Raw genomic sequence first — 17,073 nt, forward strand, 5'->3', positions numbered from 1 at the left:
TTTTGAATGATAATTGCTTCTACACTCCTACCTGTGCGTTGCCCCTTGAATCTCTAGCACAAATGGTAAATGGACGTTTTTTGTAGGAGTGATTGGATTAAAAGGTTTTAAGATGGCTCAGGAACACTGGGAGAATTTCTAGAGAAGTGTTCAAGAAAGACAAGAGCTTGAGGCGCATCAGCAGTTGTGTCCTATGCTAGGTTCTATATAATACACTGATTCTTAGGTGAGCTGCGTTATTCCAGTTGAATATCTTGATAAGTCATGACATTTTTGATTAGCAGAATATTTTAGAAAGCCAGTTGTATATTTTCTTTTGCTAATGAGTACTATTGAGTTTGATAATGGTTTAAGCAATGAAGGCTAAAGTTACTGGTGAACTTACAGCGGAAACAGGAACTTGTGTTTTTTTGTTTGTTTGCTTGTTTTATTTTACTTTTAAGAGTAGAATGGCTCAGTGTTAAGTGGTTTTCTTTTATATTTGGAATATAGCCCTTAATTTTGTATAAGAAAATTGTATTCAAAGGCACCAAACTAAAAAGATTCTGCCTGCAGGAGTTCCTTATAGAAAAGATTCTTTTGCTCTGTTACTCTCGAATAATAATACTTTAAAACTCCCTAGGATATGCAGAGACAACTCTTGATTCTTTTTCTGTATCTTTCCATCTCTAAGCAGCACAAAACCCTTCTTGTTTTCTTGGTAGAGCTGCTCTAACTAGATAATGAGCTTTAAAAAATATTTATTCTCTAATGCTCTGGTTCTTATTTAAAATTAGTTTCTTTCCACAGAAAGATAAAATAAAACAATTTGCTACTGCCAGACGCTTCTCTCTTTTCTGGGGCCTTCTGTGTCCATTGGGCCAGGCAAGGTAAGTTTGCAAGGGGTTGGCCTGCTTACCCTTGCTGTCCCGGTGCTGTTGCACTAGCAGTCCTGAGATGCCAGCTACTCATTTTTAGTACAGTGCAGATTTTATTTTATTTTTTTAAGTAATTGGCATACACTGGTCACAGTTTGTTTTATGGCCCTTTCTCTTTAGCTGTGCCAGTGACCATATTCCTAATTAGTTTACTTGCTACTTACACACTTCAGATATTTTGAATTTTGCTTCATGGTTTTCTACTACTATTTTCTTTTTTTAGTCCAATATGTTCTATGCACCTGACTGTTTAAATGTTTAGCATTCTTCCTCTGTGAGGATAGTGAATACTTTGGGAGACCAGATCTGAAAGTCTCAAGAAAATTGCTGTTGTTTTCTCAAAATTAGATCATTATCTAGTGCCCACTTCCTACCTAAGAGTATGGGTCCTAGCTTATGGTAAAGCTAAGCTGAATCCTTAAGGGCTCCAGGATTCTTTCTCAAAGCTTTGTGTACTTTTTCTTAATGATGAACTGATTGTTTTCCTGCATCATTTCTTCTCTTTGCATATGCTCAGGATTATTAATAGTAACTATAATGAGAAGATAATTGAGAAGAAGCAGGGTACCTGTATAGTTTTGCCATTCATCTTTTTTAAAGTTTGTTAAAAACTGTTTTAGATTTTGGGGACTAATAAGGGCTTTATAATCTTCACAAATAGTTGATCTTTTATAACTGCAGAGTTCTGTGTCCATTATTTCATCTAACATGGGCTTATAGTACATGAAAAATAAATTACAATTTCCAAACCACAAGCAGACTTTTTGCCTTGTCATAGTCACATTTAACATGTGAAACAACTATATAGTTACTTACAGAGATAGCATGTACATTGTGTTAGGTAGCATCCAGAGATGATTTAAATTATACAAGATGTCCATATATGCACATATTATGGCTTTTTTTTTTAATGCAAGGGAAAAAAGGTGTGAATTTTGGTATGTACCAGGACCCTGGAACAGCTCAGCCTCCTGTTATCTGCTGCACTGCCCACATTTAAGTTACTTGGCTTAGACCAGCCGTAGATAAAGAAAATGCTAGATTATTGTGGTCTTTGAAATGTTACTGAATATGACAAGACATTGTATAGCTTCTTTATAAAACAGTATGCAAACTAGACAGTAATAATCTAGGGTTAAAAAAGGGTTTGCAAAGTTAAAATGCAGCTAGTTACTTCAAGAAGTGATATGTTCACGATTTTCTACCCTTAATGTGTAAGATAAACTAGAATGCCATTTTCTCCAGTTCAGGCTGAATCTATTAGCAAATACCTAGAAATAACAAGCATAACTTAACCATAATTGCTTTCAGGCTTATCTCAATTACCTATCATATAGATTAAATTATTGCCTCCTGATGCACATAACTTTGGGGAAAGTTATGCTTGTCAGTTACACAATTAAAAGAGTACACTACTGGAAAGGACCGTACAAATAAATCAGATAAATGAGCTTTAAATAGTATGTGAGAGAAGGAACTGTTTTTGGAGGGGTCTTTTTTATTCTTAAATATTTACTGAAAAAAATTTTTGCATAGTAACAATATTCAAAACGTTCCAGTAGAAATTTCTGTTAAAATATGATTGTGTATAAAGTTTTCTTTCTCTGTATCCATTCAGAATAAAACATGTTTTGTCTTTAAAGTATTTTCTTTTCCATTTTCCTTTTCTTTTTGTATGTGCTTTTAAATCACCAAGAACATTACATTTTGTACTTTTACTCAGCTGATTTTGCTTTTGCCCAACAGAGTGCTCCTAGCTGGCTCTGTTCTTGATTGTAACACTCCTCTGATTTATAGAAAGAATGAGATGAAGTCTTGAGCTCCTTTCCAGAGTTAATTAACACTTCATGGTTCAATTTTCTGACTTTATCAAACTTTCATGGATTGATTTGGAAGTCAAAATCTCCCTAAGTAATTTCCTGTTTTGGGGGGTAATTTTTTGATATTACATTAGTGAGTAGTTATGTCTTACAAATGAATTTGGTTTTCTTAACTTTATTACTGAGAAGACAAACTCACAAATCTGTAACAGCCAGGTTGTCCTATTCCGTGCCTTGGAGATTCAAACTGTTTTTGAGCTGTTTTTCTTGCTTCAAGGCTAATTCTATCGCCTATCAAAAAATAGAAAGTAAAATGTATTTCTTTGCTTAAGAATTCCCAGTATTGTATATCTGTGACCTAGTGTCTAAATTCCACAGCTTTAAGTTTGAAAGATCTTCTGTAATACACATCAAAGCAACATTCAATGATGCATGTTTTTATACTCCCTAATACGAGGTCATACTAATCTTTTCATGGTGCCTTAAATGGTTATATTAGCTCTTGTCTTTAAGCTTCTCTGCTGTCCTTGCCTTCTTGCTTTCAAGATCACTATCACCGTGACATCTTTGCTTGCTTAAATTATTTTCTCGAACAGTTTGAACACTCTTTACCTCCTCTCTAAATTATTTAACACATTGATATGTTTGGAGTTTTTACTGTTTTATTTTGGCACTTAGTGACATTTTCCTCTTTTATTTTTTCCTTAATGTTTTCTGATTTTCCTAACAAGTAATAGATTATAAGGTCTTAGCAAGAACTGAATTGTCAGTGCTGAGCACAGTTCTTGGTGCATTCTGGGTGCTCAGTAATACTTGTTGAATGAATGAAATAAGTAGATACTATTTCCTACAATGGACACTAGAAAGTAACTGATATATGTGTGTCTAGAGGTTACTTGTGACTTTACATTGTCCCTGCTTTTAGTATGGGAATCATATGGCTTTCTCATTTAGCAAAAATAGATAAAATGAAATAAATTAGGTTTTTTGGGTCTTGTTTTGTTTTGGTAAAGAAATCTAAGCCAGGCAGTGGTGGTGCACACCTTTAATCCCAGCACTTGGGAGGCAGAGGCAGGCGGATTTCTGAGTTCAAGGCGAGCCTGGTAGCCAGGGCTACACAGAGAAACCCTGTCTCGGAAGAGAGAGGGGGGGGGGGGCAGGGAGGGAGGGAGGAAGGAAGAAAGAAAGAAAAGAGAGAGAGAGAGAAAGGAAGGAAGAGAGAGAAAGAAATCTAAATACCTCCACTTAATGATATGCACGTGTATTTCTAGCTGTGTCATGTCATTGAGCATGAAATCTTTCCATTTATGTCTTTATAACATAAAAGGCTTTGCAGAGAAAAATCAATCTATTGGTATTTAAATATATCTCACTAATGAGATGCTTTATTTTATTTTTAATATTAGCCGGTCATTAAAAGGCACATAATAATTTTTAGGTTATCTACTTGAAATCCCCAAATCTAGGTAGTTTCTTTGCATTTACTTCTCAGGCAGATGCTTTTCGTTATAAAGAACATTATCCTGGGGCAGATGTTTTCACTTTTATACTGTGGTTCGATTTTGACTGTTTTGCTCATAAGATGACAATGGGCTCATTTCAGTTATATTTAGATGGTAACTGGTTTAAATATGAACTCATTCAAAACTTGAAATGCAGCAATATTTTTAAGTACTTAATGTTTGGAATGATCCAAGAAGACTTTCCTCTGTGGTGATAGAATGGACTTTATTTCTCTCTTTGAGATTATTGTGAGTCTCACAGGAAAGTTGTAAAAGTGTTGCAAGGTATTTTTCAGTCTTGCCCACCACCTTGCTAGGAACATCTCAGTCATGCATACCAACACTTAGTGAACTTTCTAATACAGATGTGTACTAGGAGGCCTTCACCCCATTTTTCCCAGTGTTTACCTAGAAAAATGGACCTGTTTTGAAGGTTTGTAAGTAAGAATGGGTAGATTATGTTCTCTTGTTGAAGTTGTTCCTAGTTTTTCATTTGGTTATCTTATATCTTCATATTTTGTTAGACATCTATGTCTCTTATTAATGTTCTTCATATAAATATGGCATGTGTATCTTGATCTTAAAAGAGCATGTGTGAATTGATTGGCATTACTGAGTGTCTTAGGGTTTTCCTGCTGTGAACAGACACCATGACCACGGCAACTCTTAATAAATAAATTTACTTGTGGCTGGCTTATAGGTTCAGAGGTTCAGTCCATTACCATCAAGGTGGGAGCATGGCAGCATCCAGGCAGGCATGGTGCAGGAGGAACTGAGAGTTCTATGTCTTCATCCAAAGTCTGCTAGTGGAACACTGATTTCCAAGCAACTAGGGTGAGGGTCTTAAAGCCCATACCCACAGTGACACACCTACTCCAACCATGTCACACCTATTTTAACAAGGTCACACCTCCAAATGGTGCCACTCCCTGGTCCAAGAATATAAGAATATACAAACCATGATACTGAGAGTATCAGAATATTCCTGGACACTTAGAAATGTTGTGGACATGAGCCTAGTCAATTTACCATGTGTTTTCTTTCATTTACTTTAAGGTGTGGTCAGTTGTAATTAGCAGTTAATAAAGATAATTTAGTGGGCTTACATCTGTTATTTTTGAGTATGCTTTAAATGGGTTTGCTGCTGTTAGGCAGTATATTGAAGGACTGTAATGCTAGCAGTTGAGGACTGTCCTGGGTTGAAATACAGCTTTCTGTACTGTACCTAAGGCTCTAATTTTTCAGTTAAATAAAATTTTTTGTATGGCTTATTTTAAACTTTGATTTTTTTTTTTCTAATAAATTCTTGCTACTGTATACACAGACATTCATTAGGTCCTCATCTTCAGAACCTTCCATTCCTTTTGACAACATGGATTTAGAATCACATATTTCATTGTGTAGTCTGGGAAGGTTGTAAATGAGACTTCAGTAATGTTTCAGTCAACTTAACAGCTGCGTGTATGCTAGTAGTCTGACAAGAGTACAGTGGAGTGAAAATTTTTATGATGTATTTTCTACTGTATACTTTCTATATTTAGATATAAAAATACTTCGTATTACAGTGTCCTGTAGTATTTATATTTAGTACAGTAATGACCCAATGACATAGCAGTCTTGTGGTCATAGCACAAAATAATGCTTGTGTGTTTCTGATAATGTGTTACTTTACCAGTCATTTAAAGATTATCTCATACAAGTCATTCATGGTGTATAATACTTGAGTTATTAATGGTACCAATAGACTATATTGCTGATTTATATACTTACACACTATTTCTGGTTTATGTGTTTACTATGCTATGCTTTTTATTGGTTTGGAATGTACTTTATTTACAAAAAAAACTCTTTGTAACAATTACATGTTACATGAACAGTAGCCTCATACATCTTAATGTTCACTGGACCTCTTGATAAATGAAAAGGGTACATGCAGTGATTGACTGACTGACTTGTGTCATCTAAGTTTCTGTATTACACATTGCATAATAACAAAATCACATGTTATATTTTTCATTGAGCGTGTCTGCTGTTAAGTGAAGCATGCTGTACTTAATGTTACAGCGTACCCTTTTAGTACTAAAAAAGTATAAAGGCTTAGATAGAAGTAATATTGAATCTATCTTGAAGAACATAAAAGGGGGATTATAATGGTCTTGTGTCCTAAAGAAGACTTTAGATGACAATTTTAGTACAAAATTTAAAGTCTTTAATTTTTAAAACTTAAGAGCCACTATTGTTTATGTTTTTCTAGTTGAATTTAGAACTTCCTTGCAATTAAAAAAGAAGTAGTACTCATTTTCATTCCACTACATTTCTATATTTATGTTGTATAATCTGTTGTAAAGTATTATAATTTTGTCATGTTTGTATAAGCTTTGAGAAATTTATATACCTTACCGAATTTAATCTTCTTGTCTGAAAACTGTTGGCCCAGTTTGTCCAGGTTATATTTAGTAACTGGATGGTCTAGTGAATTTTATACTAACATTGCAGAACCAGCATTAAATGTGGTACTTAGTCTGGATTTGACTTCTTATTACATGTATTGATTTCTATTGGAGGTGTTAAGTTTATGCTGTTCACTAGATGGGCCTTTAATGAAAAAAAAAAAAACAAAGTTGAGAAATAGACAAAGAATGGCTGAGAAGAAGGATTATTAGAAAGTTCTCTTATTGTAAAAGGTTAAGAACAGCAATAATATTGTTAGTTGGTCTTTCATGTTTTCGGGTGCTACACTTAGATTTAGTCACCAATGACAAAAGTGTTTAGAGAAAGATTTGTGTCTATACTGAATGTGTTCAGAAATTTTTTGCAATATAATAACTACATAGCATTTAAGATTTATTAGATATGTAAGAAATCTAGACATGATTTAAAATTTACCAGGGGAATGCATAGATTATATACCACTTTTTATGAGATGAACATTTGGAGATTTTTGTTATCCATTAAATGGTGCTAGAATTATGAGTATGGTGAGACAACTTCAATAGCTCCTAGCTTATCTAGTAGCTTTGAGCATTATTTTAATTGCCTTACATTCATTATTGTATTTGATTTCCTACAATAAGTCCTGTCAGGTAACATGTTTACTGTTAATGAGGAATCAAGGTCCAGAGAGGTCAATATCATAGCAGCCCAAGGTCCCAAAGCTGTTAAGTAGTCAAGCTAGGATAGGAATTCTGCTTGTCTGACAGTAGCTGTGCTGAGCTCATTTGGGTTCTATATACAAAATTGTAAAATTAAGCCAGGCAGTCCTAACACTCGCCTTTAATCTCAGTACTTGGGAGGCAGAGGCAGGCAGATCTCTTGAGTTTGAGGACAGCCAAGGCTATACAGAGAAATCTTTCTTAGGAAAAAAAAAAAAGAGAGAGAGATTATGTAATCAGTTGAGGTAACCACCTCAGAAGTTTTCTTATTAGCTATGTATGTTCCAAGATTCCATGAGGATTCCTAAAACCAAACCATATATACATGTTCACTGTTTTCAAGATGCCCTGCTGTGTTGCCTTGTAATTCTAGAGTTTATCTATCCTTGGGAATTTTATGCCCTGATACCTTCCTTGCATCATTCCTATAGGGTTTGGGGCCATTGTTAAGTAAAATGAGGGTTACTTGAACTTAAACACACACATACTGCAATACATCAAAGGTAGATCTAGTATGCAAGACTGGTTGGTAGGAGCTACAGCTATGGCAGGTGTACTAAGAAAACCACATAATTTTAAAACTTGTGGATTTTTTTATTGGTTATTTTATTTATTTACATTTTTAATGTTGTCTCCCTTTCCAGTTTTTCCTGAGTAAACCCATATCCCATGCATGCCCCCTCCCCACTGCAACTGTGAGGGTGCTCCCCCACCCACCTACTCCAGCCTCACCACCCTAGCATCCCCCTATGCTGGGACATCGAGCCTCCATAGGACCAAGGGCCTCTCTTCCCATTGATGTCAGATAAGGCCATCCTCTGCTACATAAGCAGCTGTAGCCCTGGGTCCGGCTCCTTTGGTTGGTCCCTCCTTTGGTTGGTGGTTTAGTCCCTGGGAGCTCTAAGGGGTCTGGTTGGTTGATATTGTTCTTCCTGTGGGGTTACAATCCCCTTCAGCTCCTTCAGCGCATCCTCATCTGTATTGATCAGATCAGGATCTGGCAGAGCTTCTCGGGACAGGCTCCTGTCAGCAAGAGCTTCTTGGCATCGAAACTTGTGGATTTGTTTTTAAAGTTTTCACATATTTTCAGACCTGCGTTGGCCATAGGTTACTGAATCTGGAATGCAAAACTATTTTTACTTACTTTAGAAATTCTAAGTTTGTAGGTTATATTTAGTAAACTGACTTTGAATAATGGTTGTCTTACTAAATATTTTCTATATATTAAATTGAAAACATTGTTTACTGTGTGTGTGTGCGTGTATGTATATATATATATATATATTTAACAGAAAATATTTTCACTTTACATTAGTCTGTTTTATTTTGTAATTGTTGCTATTTTGAGATGGGGATATCCGCTCCCCTTATGAAGAGATACAGGATTGTGAGCCTCCGAGTAGGTACTGAGAACTGAACCAGAGTTTTGGAAGCGTGGTGGTCGGTGCTCTTAAAAGCTGAGTCATTTCTCCGGCCCTTTGTTCAGCTTCTGTAGCATTGATGCTGCTTTTATTGTCTATTTTTATTTTTAAAGTATATAAAGTGATAAAGCACTCATTTATATTTAACATTAGAAGCTTTCTGGGATGCTAAGAGCAATAGAATAGGTTGTGTGGTTGGCATTCCTTTTTATTCATTGATTTGTGTCCTCTCTCTTGTGCTTCTTCTGTCTATCTATTATCCCTATCCCTTCACTACTGCACAGTGAATGCAAGGCCTCAAGCATACTAGACAAGTGTTCTACTTCTGATCATACATCTGCAGTCCTATTTTTATCTTTAGGCAAGAACTTGATTGGGAAATTGTCCACGCTGATCCTGAATGGATTTTTCTTCCTCAGCCTTAAGTGTAAGAGATTTATGATGAGGGTCATTTACAGTACCTAGCTTGAGTATATCTTAAACTGGCTCTAAAACTCCCCCGACTCCAGAGCTGGAGAGATGACTCAGTGGTTAAGAACATTGACTGTTACTCCCAGTTATACTTTTCCCGAAACATTGTTTCTGGTCTTAATAAATAACAGTTGTATTTTTAAAATAATACTTTATATATTGGCCAAAGTAGAAGAAATGGAAATTTGTAAAAAACAAAAATACCCAGCATTTTTAATTAATAATGTTATTTCATATTATGCTATTATGAATAGCCATTTGTGCTTAGAAAATGATGTGTTTCGTGAAATTGCTATGGCGGTATAGTGATTAAGAATTTTTTCTTTTTTAACAAATACGTCATTTTATTGAACTTGAAGGTTTACTAACAATGGGGGGGTGGCAAGTAAAAATTCTAAGAGACTTTACAAGTAGAGTTGGCTATGCCCTCCATGTGATGCCAGCAACTTTTAACTTCCCATGCTAAAGACAACAAAGAAACTTGCCGGCCTCAGTTTTGGTTTGAGAAGAAAAGATAAACCACTGCTGAGTATTTAAAAGTATTTAAAAGTGTACACTTTCTGTACACTTACAGCCTGGATTCACTCTCATTAACACTGATATTAAAACAGCAAAAGGAATGCATTACAGACAATTTCATTAGTCTCAAATTGGGGGTTCTGCCAAGTAACTAGTATAACTGAATCCAACTGCTTGTAAAGAATTTAACTTCAGAGATAGCAAATGAAAAATGTCCCTGTGTGTTTTGTGTTTAGAATAATAAAAATAGGAATCATTGTAGCATTTCCTAAGTAGATAATAGGGGCTCAGGGAAATAGGTCATTCTACCATGTTCAAAATGCTGAGAACTCCAGATAAACCAAAATTTTAATAGTAGTTTTGTATGAAATATTGTATCTTGCATAGCATAAAGATGTTCTTTAGTTTCATATTCATACCATCAGTTTCACTTTTAGAATATTTACTTAGTTACATAAAAATTTCAAAGCTCACAAATAAGTTTGTAACTAAGCTTTGCCTGTCAGGACTTTAATGGAAAATGCTGAAGAAAACCGTGCCTTTGTATTTTCTATCACATCTCATTTTCTAACCATAACTGAATTCTGCACTACTGAACAATTGTGAAGTGTTTAAGAATTTGGGAAATGGGAAGGACAGTGAAAGAGAAAATTATGTCAAAGTCTGTGTGTTCTTTATTTGGTTTTGAATATTTATTGTTTCTTTGATCTGGACTAAAACTTGCACCTCTATTATGGCAGTTTTGTAGCTTTTTTAAAATGGGATTTTTGTCTTTATGTTAAAGTCAAAATATTTCAATTGACGTTGTATTAGTTTACTCAGACCATTGTTACTGCAGGTAATATTTGATGGAGTTTTTTGCTTTGTTTTGTTTAGTACTATACATTTAAAAATACTTTTTATTTCACCCTTAGGAGAAATTACTATTTTTCTTTTAGGTTTTTAAAACTTGCACTTCTGAAATTATATTAGCGTTCTAGTTTGGACTCTTAGATTCCCACTGTGGCTTTCTCATGTTACCTGTTGAGTTCTTAGATAGAGGCTTTGGGAGCATCTGTCTGTGTTTGCTATTTCCTTTTCCTTAATATGTATATTTTTTTAATCTTTAGTTAAATTTTGGAGGCGTCTGTGCTTGTTTTCAAATCTTATTCTTTTTATAAAGTATTATTTTGAGTGTACGTTCCAAGTAATCTATCAAATTCTCTAACCATATTGCTACCCAATAGTTTAAGTAATTTTTAGCAGATTTTTTTAATGTTAACCCCATGCTAGTCTACAGGTATTCTAGCCCATTTCACTTTGCATTTTCACAAGTAATAAAACTGAACATAGATATTCTTACCTATTTTCCTATTGATCAATGTGTTTATTTTTTCTGTTCCTGTTTTGTAACTTGTTCATTTAATTTGAAATTTGAATAACCACTTTCCTTGTCCTAGTGTGGTAGTTATTTAAATTTTTATCAACCTACAAGTTTTCTTAGATTCTTTTGATACTCAATATATTACAGTCAAAATTCTTATATGGTCCTATATTTTATGTAACATAGGTGAATATTTTGATCAAATCCTTCAGAAAGTAAATTTTCATGATTTTTATTCATCCTTAGTCCTTATTCAGATTTTAATTGCTGTCCTTAACAGACTAACATAAATTCTCAAAACTAGTATGATCAGATATTTATGTACTTTTCTGTATTTATAAGTAAAAGGCATTTATATAAATTTCAAGTCAGTGTTTAGATTTTAAGCACCTTTGGTCTACAACTTTGAAAAAGACCAGACTACTGTAAAGTTTATTTAGTACAGATTTAAGAATAAAAGGTAAAAAAACTGAAACTTTTTTGTCTTATTATTCTCTTGTTCCAAAAAAGGAAGAAATTGTTTAATTAAGAATAAAAGGAAATGAATAGTCTCAAGTTTGACTTAGAATAATACAAAGTCTGTTCTTCTAAATACTCTTAAGTTTTTTTTGTTTGGTTGGTTTTTTTTTTTACCATACATATGATTTGTGATGTAAGTATCGGAACAGGATCATCAGAAACTACTTCATTCATTCAACAAGCACTTACTAAGCATATTATCCATATAGTAGCATAGTTTCAGTGGGTTGTATTCTTAAATTGTATGATACTTACAGTCCTTGAAAAGAAAGTGTTTTGATCTTACATAGTAACCATTTTTTTAACTTCTATTTTAGATGCCTGGAATGATGTCTTCGGTAATGTCAGGAATGATGATGTCTCATATGTCTCAGGCTTCCATGCAACCTGCCTTACCGGTTGGTAATCTTATGGAAATAATTATTTTCTGTGTTTTGATTACTTTCATATATAAATAATAATGTACATGTACTTTATTGGACACCCCAAAATTAAAGTGTAATGTGGAAATTGTAATGAAGCATTACAGTGCAACATATATACATGTTCAGTGGTAAAACTAGTTCTGTAAGAAATAAGGCATGTAAACCATTTGTGAGGGGAAAACATTTTAGTAGTTAAATAATATTTTTAAACATGGCATTTAATTTATTAAGTGCTAGTAAAAATTGACATTCAACTTAAAAATGAGAAGATTTAATTTTTTTGAAATGCCTATTTTGGTAAAACTTGTTGCAAATTCACTTAGACTGTTCTTGAATAGAGACTCAACTGTCACACTTAGGTAGTAATTTGGTGATATATAAATACTGTGGGGAAAAAAAAAAACGGGGCATGGTGGCGCACACCTTTAATCCCAGCACATGGGAGGCAGGGGCAGGTGGATTTCTGAGTTTGAGGCCAGCCTGGTCTACAAAGTGAGTTCCAGGGCAGCCAGGGCTACACGGGGAAACCCTTTCTCGAAAAACCATAAATAAATAAATAAATAAATAAATAAATAAATAAATAAAATGCTGTGATACTTGCTTAAGCCTGTTTATTTCCTGAGATCCTATTGGTTTTAATGAATGGGTATGACATATTTAGATTATTAATTTTTAGTGTTTTAGTCAAATTACTATCTTACAACAATATGTTGAGGAGTCTTAAGGCTCTATTTCTAGTATATTAATATTGATGAGTTTTGTTGCCTAATTAGTAGAAGTTGTTTTTCAGAGCTTTGGAGATTTCAGAATTGAGATGGGAAGGTTGTGGTTCTGCATAACCATGTAGTGTCTTAAAGTAATTAAGTTACTCCAACTTTGATGATCTCTTGAAATATATAGCGAGCCTGGGAGTTGAAATCTCTAGAAATATTAGTCTTTTACTGGCTTACAGATTACACATGAAACTGATTTACATTGCATTGTTTCTATAAAATGTAGTTTAAATGATTTCAAATGTTAGTAATTTAATTTCTCTTCTTGCAGCCTGGAGTAAATAGTATGGATGTAGCAGCAGGTATGTCTACAATGTATGGTGGACTTCATTTGGAAAGATGCAGTCATATTACAAGGAGGAATGAAAGTGGTATCTGGGGCTGAAGAGATAGTTCAGCAGAAGTACTTGCTGTTTGTTTTGTTTTGTTTTTTCCCAGAGGACCTAGCCTTCATTCCCCACTCTTAAATGGTTAACAACCACTTGTAATTCCAGGTCCAGGGGATCTGATGCCTTCTTATGTCCTTCTTGGGCACCAGGAATGCATGTGGCATACATACATATGTGCTAATAATTAGCCACTCATGCACATAAAATTAAATAGCTTTTTAAACTGATCTTTATGGTTAGTTCTTAATATTTTCTCAATGTCTGACAATAGATAGTACTCACAACTGAATCCTTAAGTCAGATTTATTGTGCAAATTCTTTGGTTCTCGTTTTTTATATTCTGTGATTATTATTAAATACTTAAAATTTATATTAGAACATTTGATCTGAATTTCAGTGTTTAACAATCTCACCTAAATTCCTTTTCTTTATTATATATGCTACTAAATACAATAATGCCTCTGTCAACAAAAAAAGTCAGAATATTTACACAATATTTGTTCTTTGTATTTGTTCTTCTTGGACTTCTGTTTTACAATCTTTGCTTTCTCTTTTACTTATTTTAAGTTGACTGGTTGCTAAAGTTAGACATTATTTGTGTGCGTTTTATCACTAACACCTGAAAATTTACCTCATAAAGATACACACATACACATGCATCAACATAAAGATGTGTGTGTGTGTGTGTGTGTGTGTGTGTGTGTGTGTGTGTGTATCCCACATATGATATATATGTGTGCCATACATTTATACAGTAGTATAGGACAGCACTGACAAAACTTTGATGTGATGGTGGAAATGTTCAATAACCTATACTATCGAATACAGTTGCTACTCGCTACATGTAACTGAGTACTTGAAATGTGCTCAGTACAATTCAGGAACCACTATTTTAAGAAAATGATTTAATTGTAATTTGAATTTTAAGCAGGAGTGTGTGGTATCTTATTGCGCATGCATAGGATCAAAGTGACTGAGTTTGGCAGGAATTAGAGAATAGAGCATTGTTGTACTTCAGTAACATATATAATAAAGAAAGGAGTTTAGGGGAGATCGACACTTAAGAACAGCCAGAAAGCATAATGAATGTTTCTTATTTGGCAGCTGACAATTAACTTTGGAGATTGAAAGCTCAAGTTCTGAAAATGCTTTATGCTATAGATGTTTTATTTGCGGGATGAAAAGCAAGCAAACAGGTAATATAGGACAGCTCATAAGCTTTAGTAAGAATAAAGAGGAAGAAACAATGATAAGTATTGGAACTGTTGAGGAGCCTTTCACTTACCACTGAATATTTTGTCTTTTAGGTGCAGCATCTGGTGCAGTAAGTACACTTCCTTATATTTCATTTACATGCTGAATTTATCCTTGGTTTCTGGAGATTATTTGCTAAGCCATCTTTAGTTTTCAGTGCCAAATGTTGAATTTTTTTATTTTAAAATATAATTTTGATGGATGTTAGGAAAGATTGTTCATGAAGACCAACTACTTTAAAGAAAACAGGTTTTTGGTGTTCCTGTCGCCTCTGGCAGACGAATCACTGCCAAGATATAGATAAAATGTAAACACCCCTATGGTAAAGACCATCACTTTTGAGTTGAACCCTTATGTGCTATAGAAAATGTAAAGTCTAAGATGAAGGATAAGGAAGGAATTCCTCATCGGCAGAGGCGGCTCCCTGTTAGTAAGCAGTTGGAAGATGCCTTACTTGATCTAGCCTCAGCATTCATAGTGACTCCACCCCTCATCCTGTGTTGAGACTTCTTGGTGGTGCTGAGAAAAGAAGTCTGTCTTTCCCAAGAAGAATAAGCACAGGAGAAAGGCTGAGTTTGCTGTGCTGAAAGGTGGATAAAAAATGCAAAATTAGTTGCCTTTGTGAGAGTCTCCTTCCGGTGATGAAAGTGGTACCGGAGATTTCATGCTCAGTTACTTTGACAGACATCACTGTGGCAAATGTTATCTGACTTAGTGCTTCAACAAACCAAAAGACAAGGAGTTGTGCATGAGTTAATAAAAGGACAAGAATTAGGATGAGAGTGGGAAGAAAAGGAGGTTTTAGGAGCTGGAAAGATGGCTCTGTGGTAAAAGTGCTTGTTGTACAAGCATGAGAATCTAATTTCAAATCTCTATTTCTATATGCCTATAACCCCAGCACTGGGGTTACAGGCAAGAGCTCTGGCCAGCTTAGCCAAACACAGTAGTGAACGTCTGGATTATCGAGTAAGGCAGAGAGCAATAGAGACTCTAGAGTCTTTCTCTGGTATATATCTGCATTTACAGTGAAACTCCCACCTCCTACCCATCAAAGGCAAGAAAAGAGACATGTTTCATACAGTTTTGAAGCTTGGAAAATCCAAGATCAGGCCACTCTATTTGTCTGGGCTATGGTTAGAGCCTCCTAGTTACTTTAACAGCATGACCAAAGACATTACTTTGGTGTGCGTGCAAAAATAGTACGGTGTGTGTGTAACAAATCATCATGGCCAAGAAATAGGGGAAGCCAAGGAAGGTTAGAATAGAATTTCTTACTTTTTTTAAGATAGAATATTATATCATCCCTATAATGTTTTAGAGGCTCAAGTACTTCTAGAATTGCCTCATGCAAACTGTTTATCCAAGTCTTTGTTAGATTTTGCAAAGTAAACTTCCATTTGGTTATACATGGCTTGAGTCCTTTTAAGGAATTTTATTTCTTAAATCTCATAGTTTTAATTTACTAGAAAGATTTCTCTGATTTTTTTTGTGTATTTATTAATAGACATTAATGTAATAGTATTAGTAACTATTTAACAGCTTGCTTTATATGTGAAGAAAGCTTTCTAGTTGTTAGTATTTTATTTATATACTAGTACTTTAAGCTCTTTGTCTTGTAGTAAAAAAATAATTAAAAGTTTCCCTTAATATTTTTATTTTCATTAACATGTTATATACAGAATAATGGGTTTCTACAATATTTTCATATATGCATATAATTAACATTGAGTATATTTATCCCCCTTTTGTTTGTCCCTTTCCTTTTCTCAAATAAGTGCTCATTTTTCTAAGTCTAGGTTTCACATACAATAGAGCATGTGATTTTTTTTTAAGGTTTACTTATTTATATAATGTATATAGGTGCTATGTTTGCATGTATGCACACCATCATATCTCATGGGACGATAGACAATTGTTAACCATCATGTGGGTGCTGGGAATTGAACTGTAGACCAGGAAGAGCAGCCAGTGCTTTTAATTCCTGAGCCATTTCTCCAGCCCTCAGCATGTGATATTTTTATCGGTGGGACATATTTTTGTTTAAATTATGATCTCCAGTTTGTTTTGTTTTCTTGCAAGCAAAAATGACTATTTTCTTTATGAGTTAATTTTATAGACACACATTTATATTAGTTCTCCATTATTTATAGGAACCGAGGGTAATTGTACAAGTTGTCTGTCTCAAAGCTATCCTGTTCAATGTGAATGTGCAAGTCTCCCTTGTGTTTTGACTTGATTCCTTCAGGAATGTAACTGAAAAACAGTATACAAAATGTATTTTAGGAGTTTTTTGAAGAACATCATGTGTCTGAAGTGGCCGTACTAATTTACATTCCCAGCAGTATATTAGAGTTCCTATTTCCCATACAATCTTGACAACATTTGTAGTTTGTTTTTTTTTTTTTCTTTTCTTTTCTTATTCTAATTTTGACTGCCAGGAGTTAGAGCTTTGCACTTCCCTCTTAGCTAAAAATATTGAGTAATTCTCTCATACATTTAGGAGTCTTTTTTACTTACGAGTTGTCTGCTTTCTGGGTGTGGTGGTACA

At 34.3% G+C, this 17,073-nt stretch overlaps 1 protein-coding gene across 9 annotated transcripts in view; it reads left to right on the forward strand.

Moving 5' to 3' along the window:
* Positions 1-17,073, forward strand: part of Prpf40a (pre-mRNA processing factor 40A) — a 52,090-nt gene that overhangs the window by 2,145 nt on the left and 32,872 nt on the right. For 8 of the 9 annotated variants that reach the window (XM_021181647.3, XM_021181655.3, XM_029469540.2 and 5 more), the window contains exons 3-5: positions 12,002-12,082; positions 13,154-13,184; positions 14,579-14,595. In XM_021181647.3, the coding sequence (XP_021037306.2) occupies positions 12,002-12,082; positions 13,154-13,184; positions 14,579-14,595 (129 nt within the window). Of the gene's footprint in view, positions 1-789; positions 870-12,001; positions 12,083-13,153; positions 13,185-14,578; positions 14,596-17,073 lie in introns of all 9 variants that reach the window. The other variant, XM_085834914.1, reaches the window with a different exon arrangement.

This window comes from Mus caroli, unplaced genomic scaffold (genome assembly GCF_978045245.1).
Source record: "Mus caroli unplaced genomic scaffold, Mus_caroli_1 scaffold_2, whole genome shotgun sequence".
NCBI classification, from domain to species: Eukaryota; Metazoa; Chordata; class Mammalia; order Rodentia; family Muridae; genus Mus; species Mus caroli.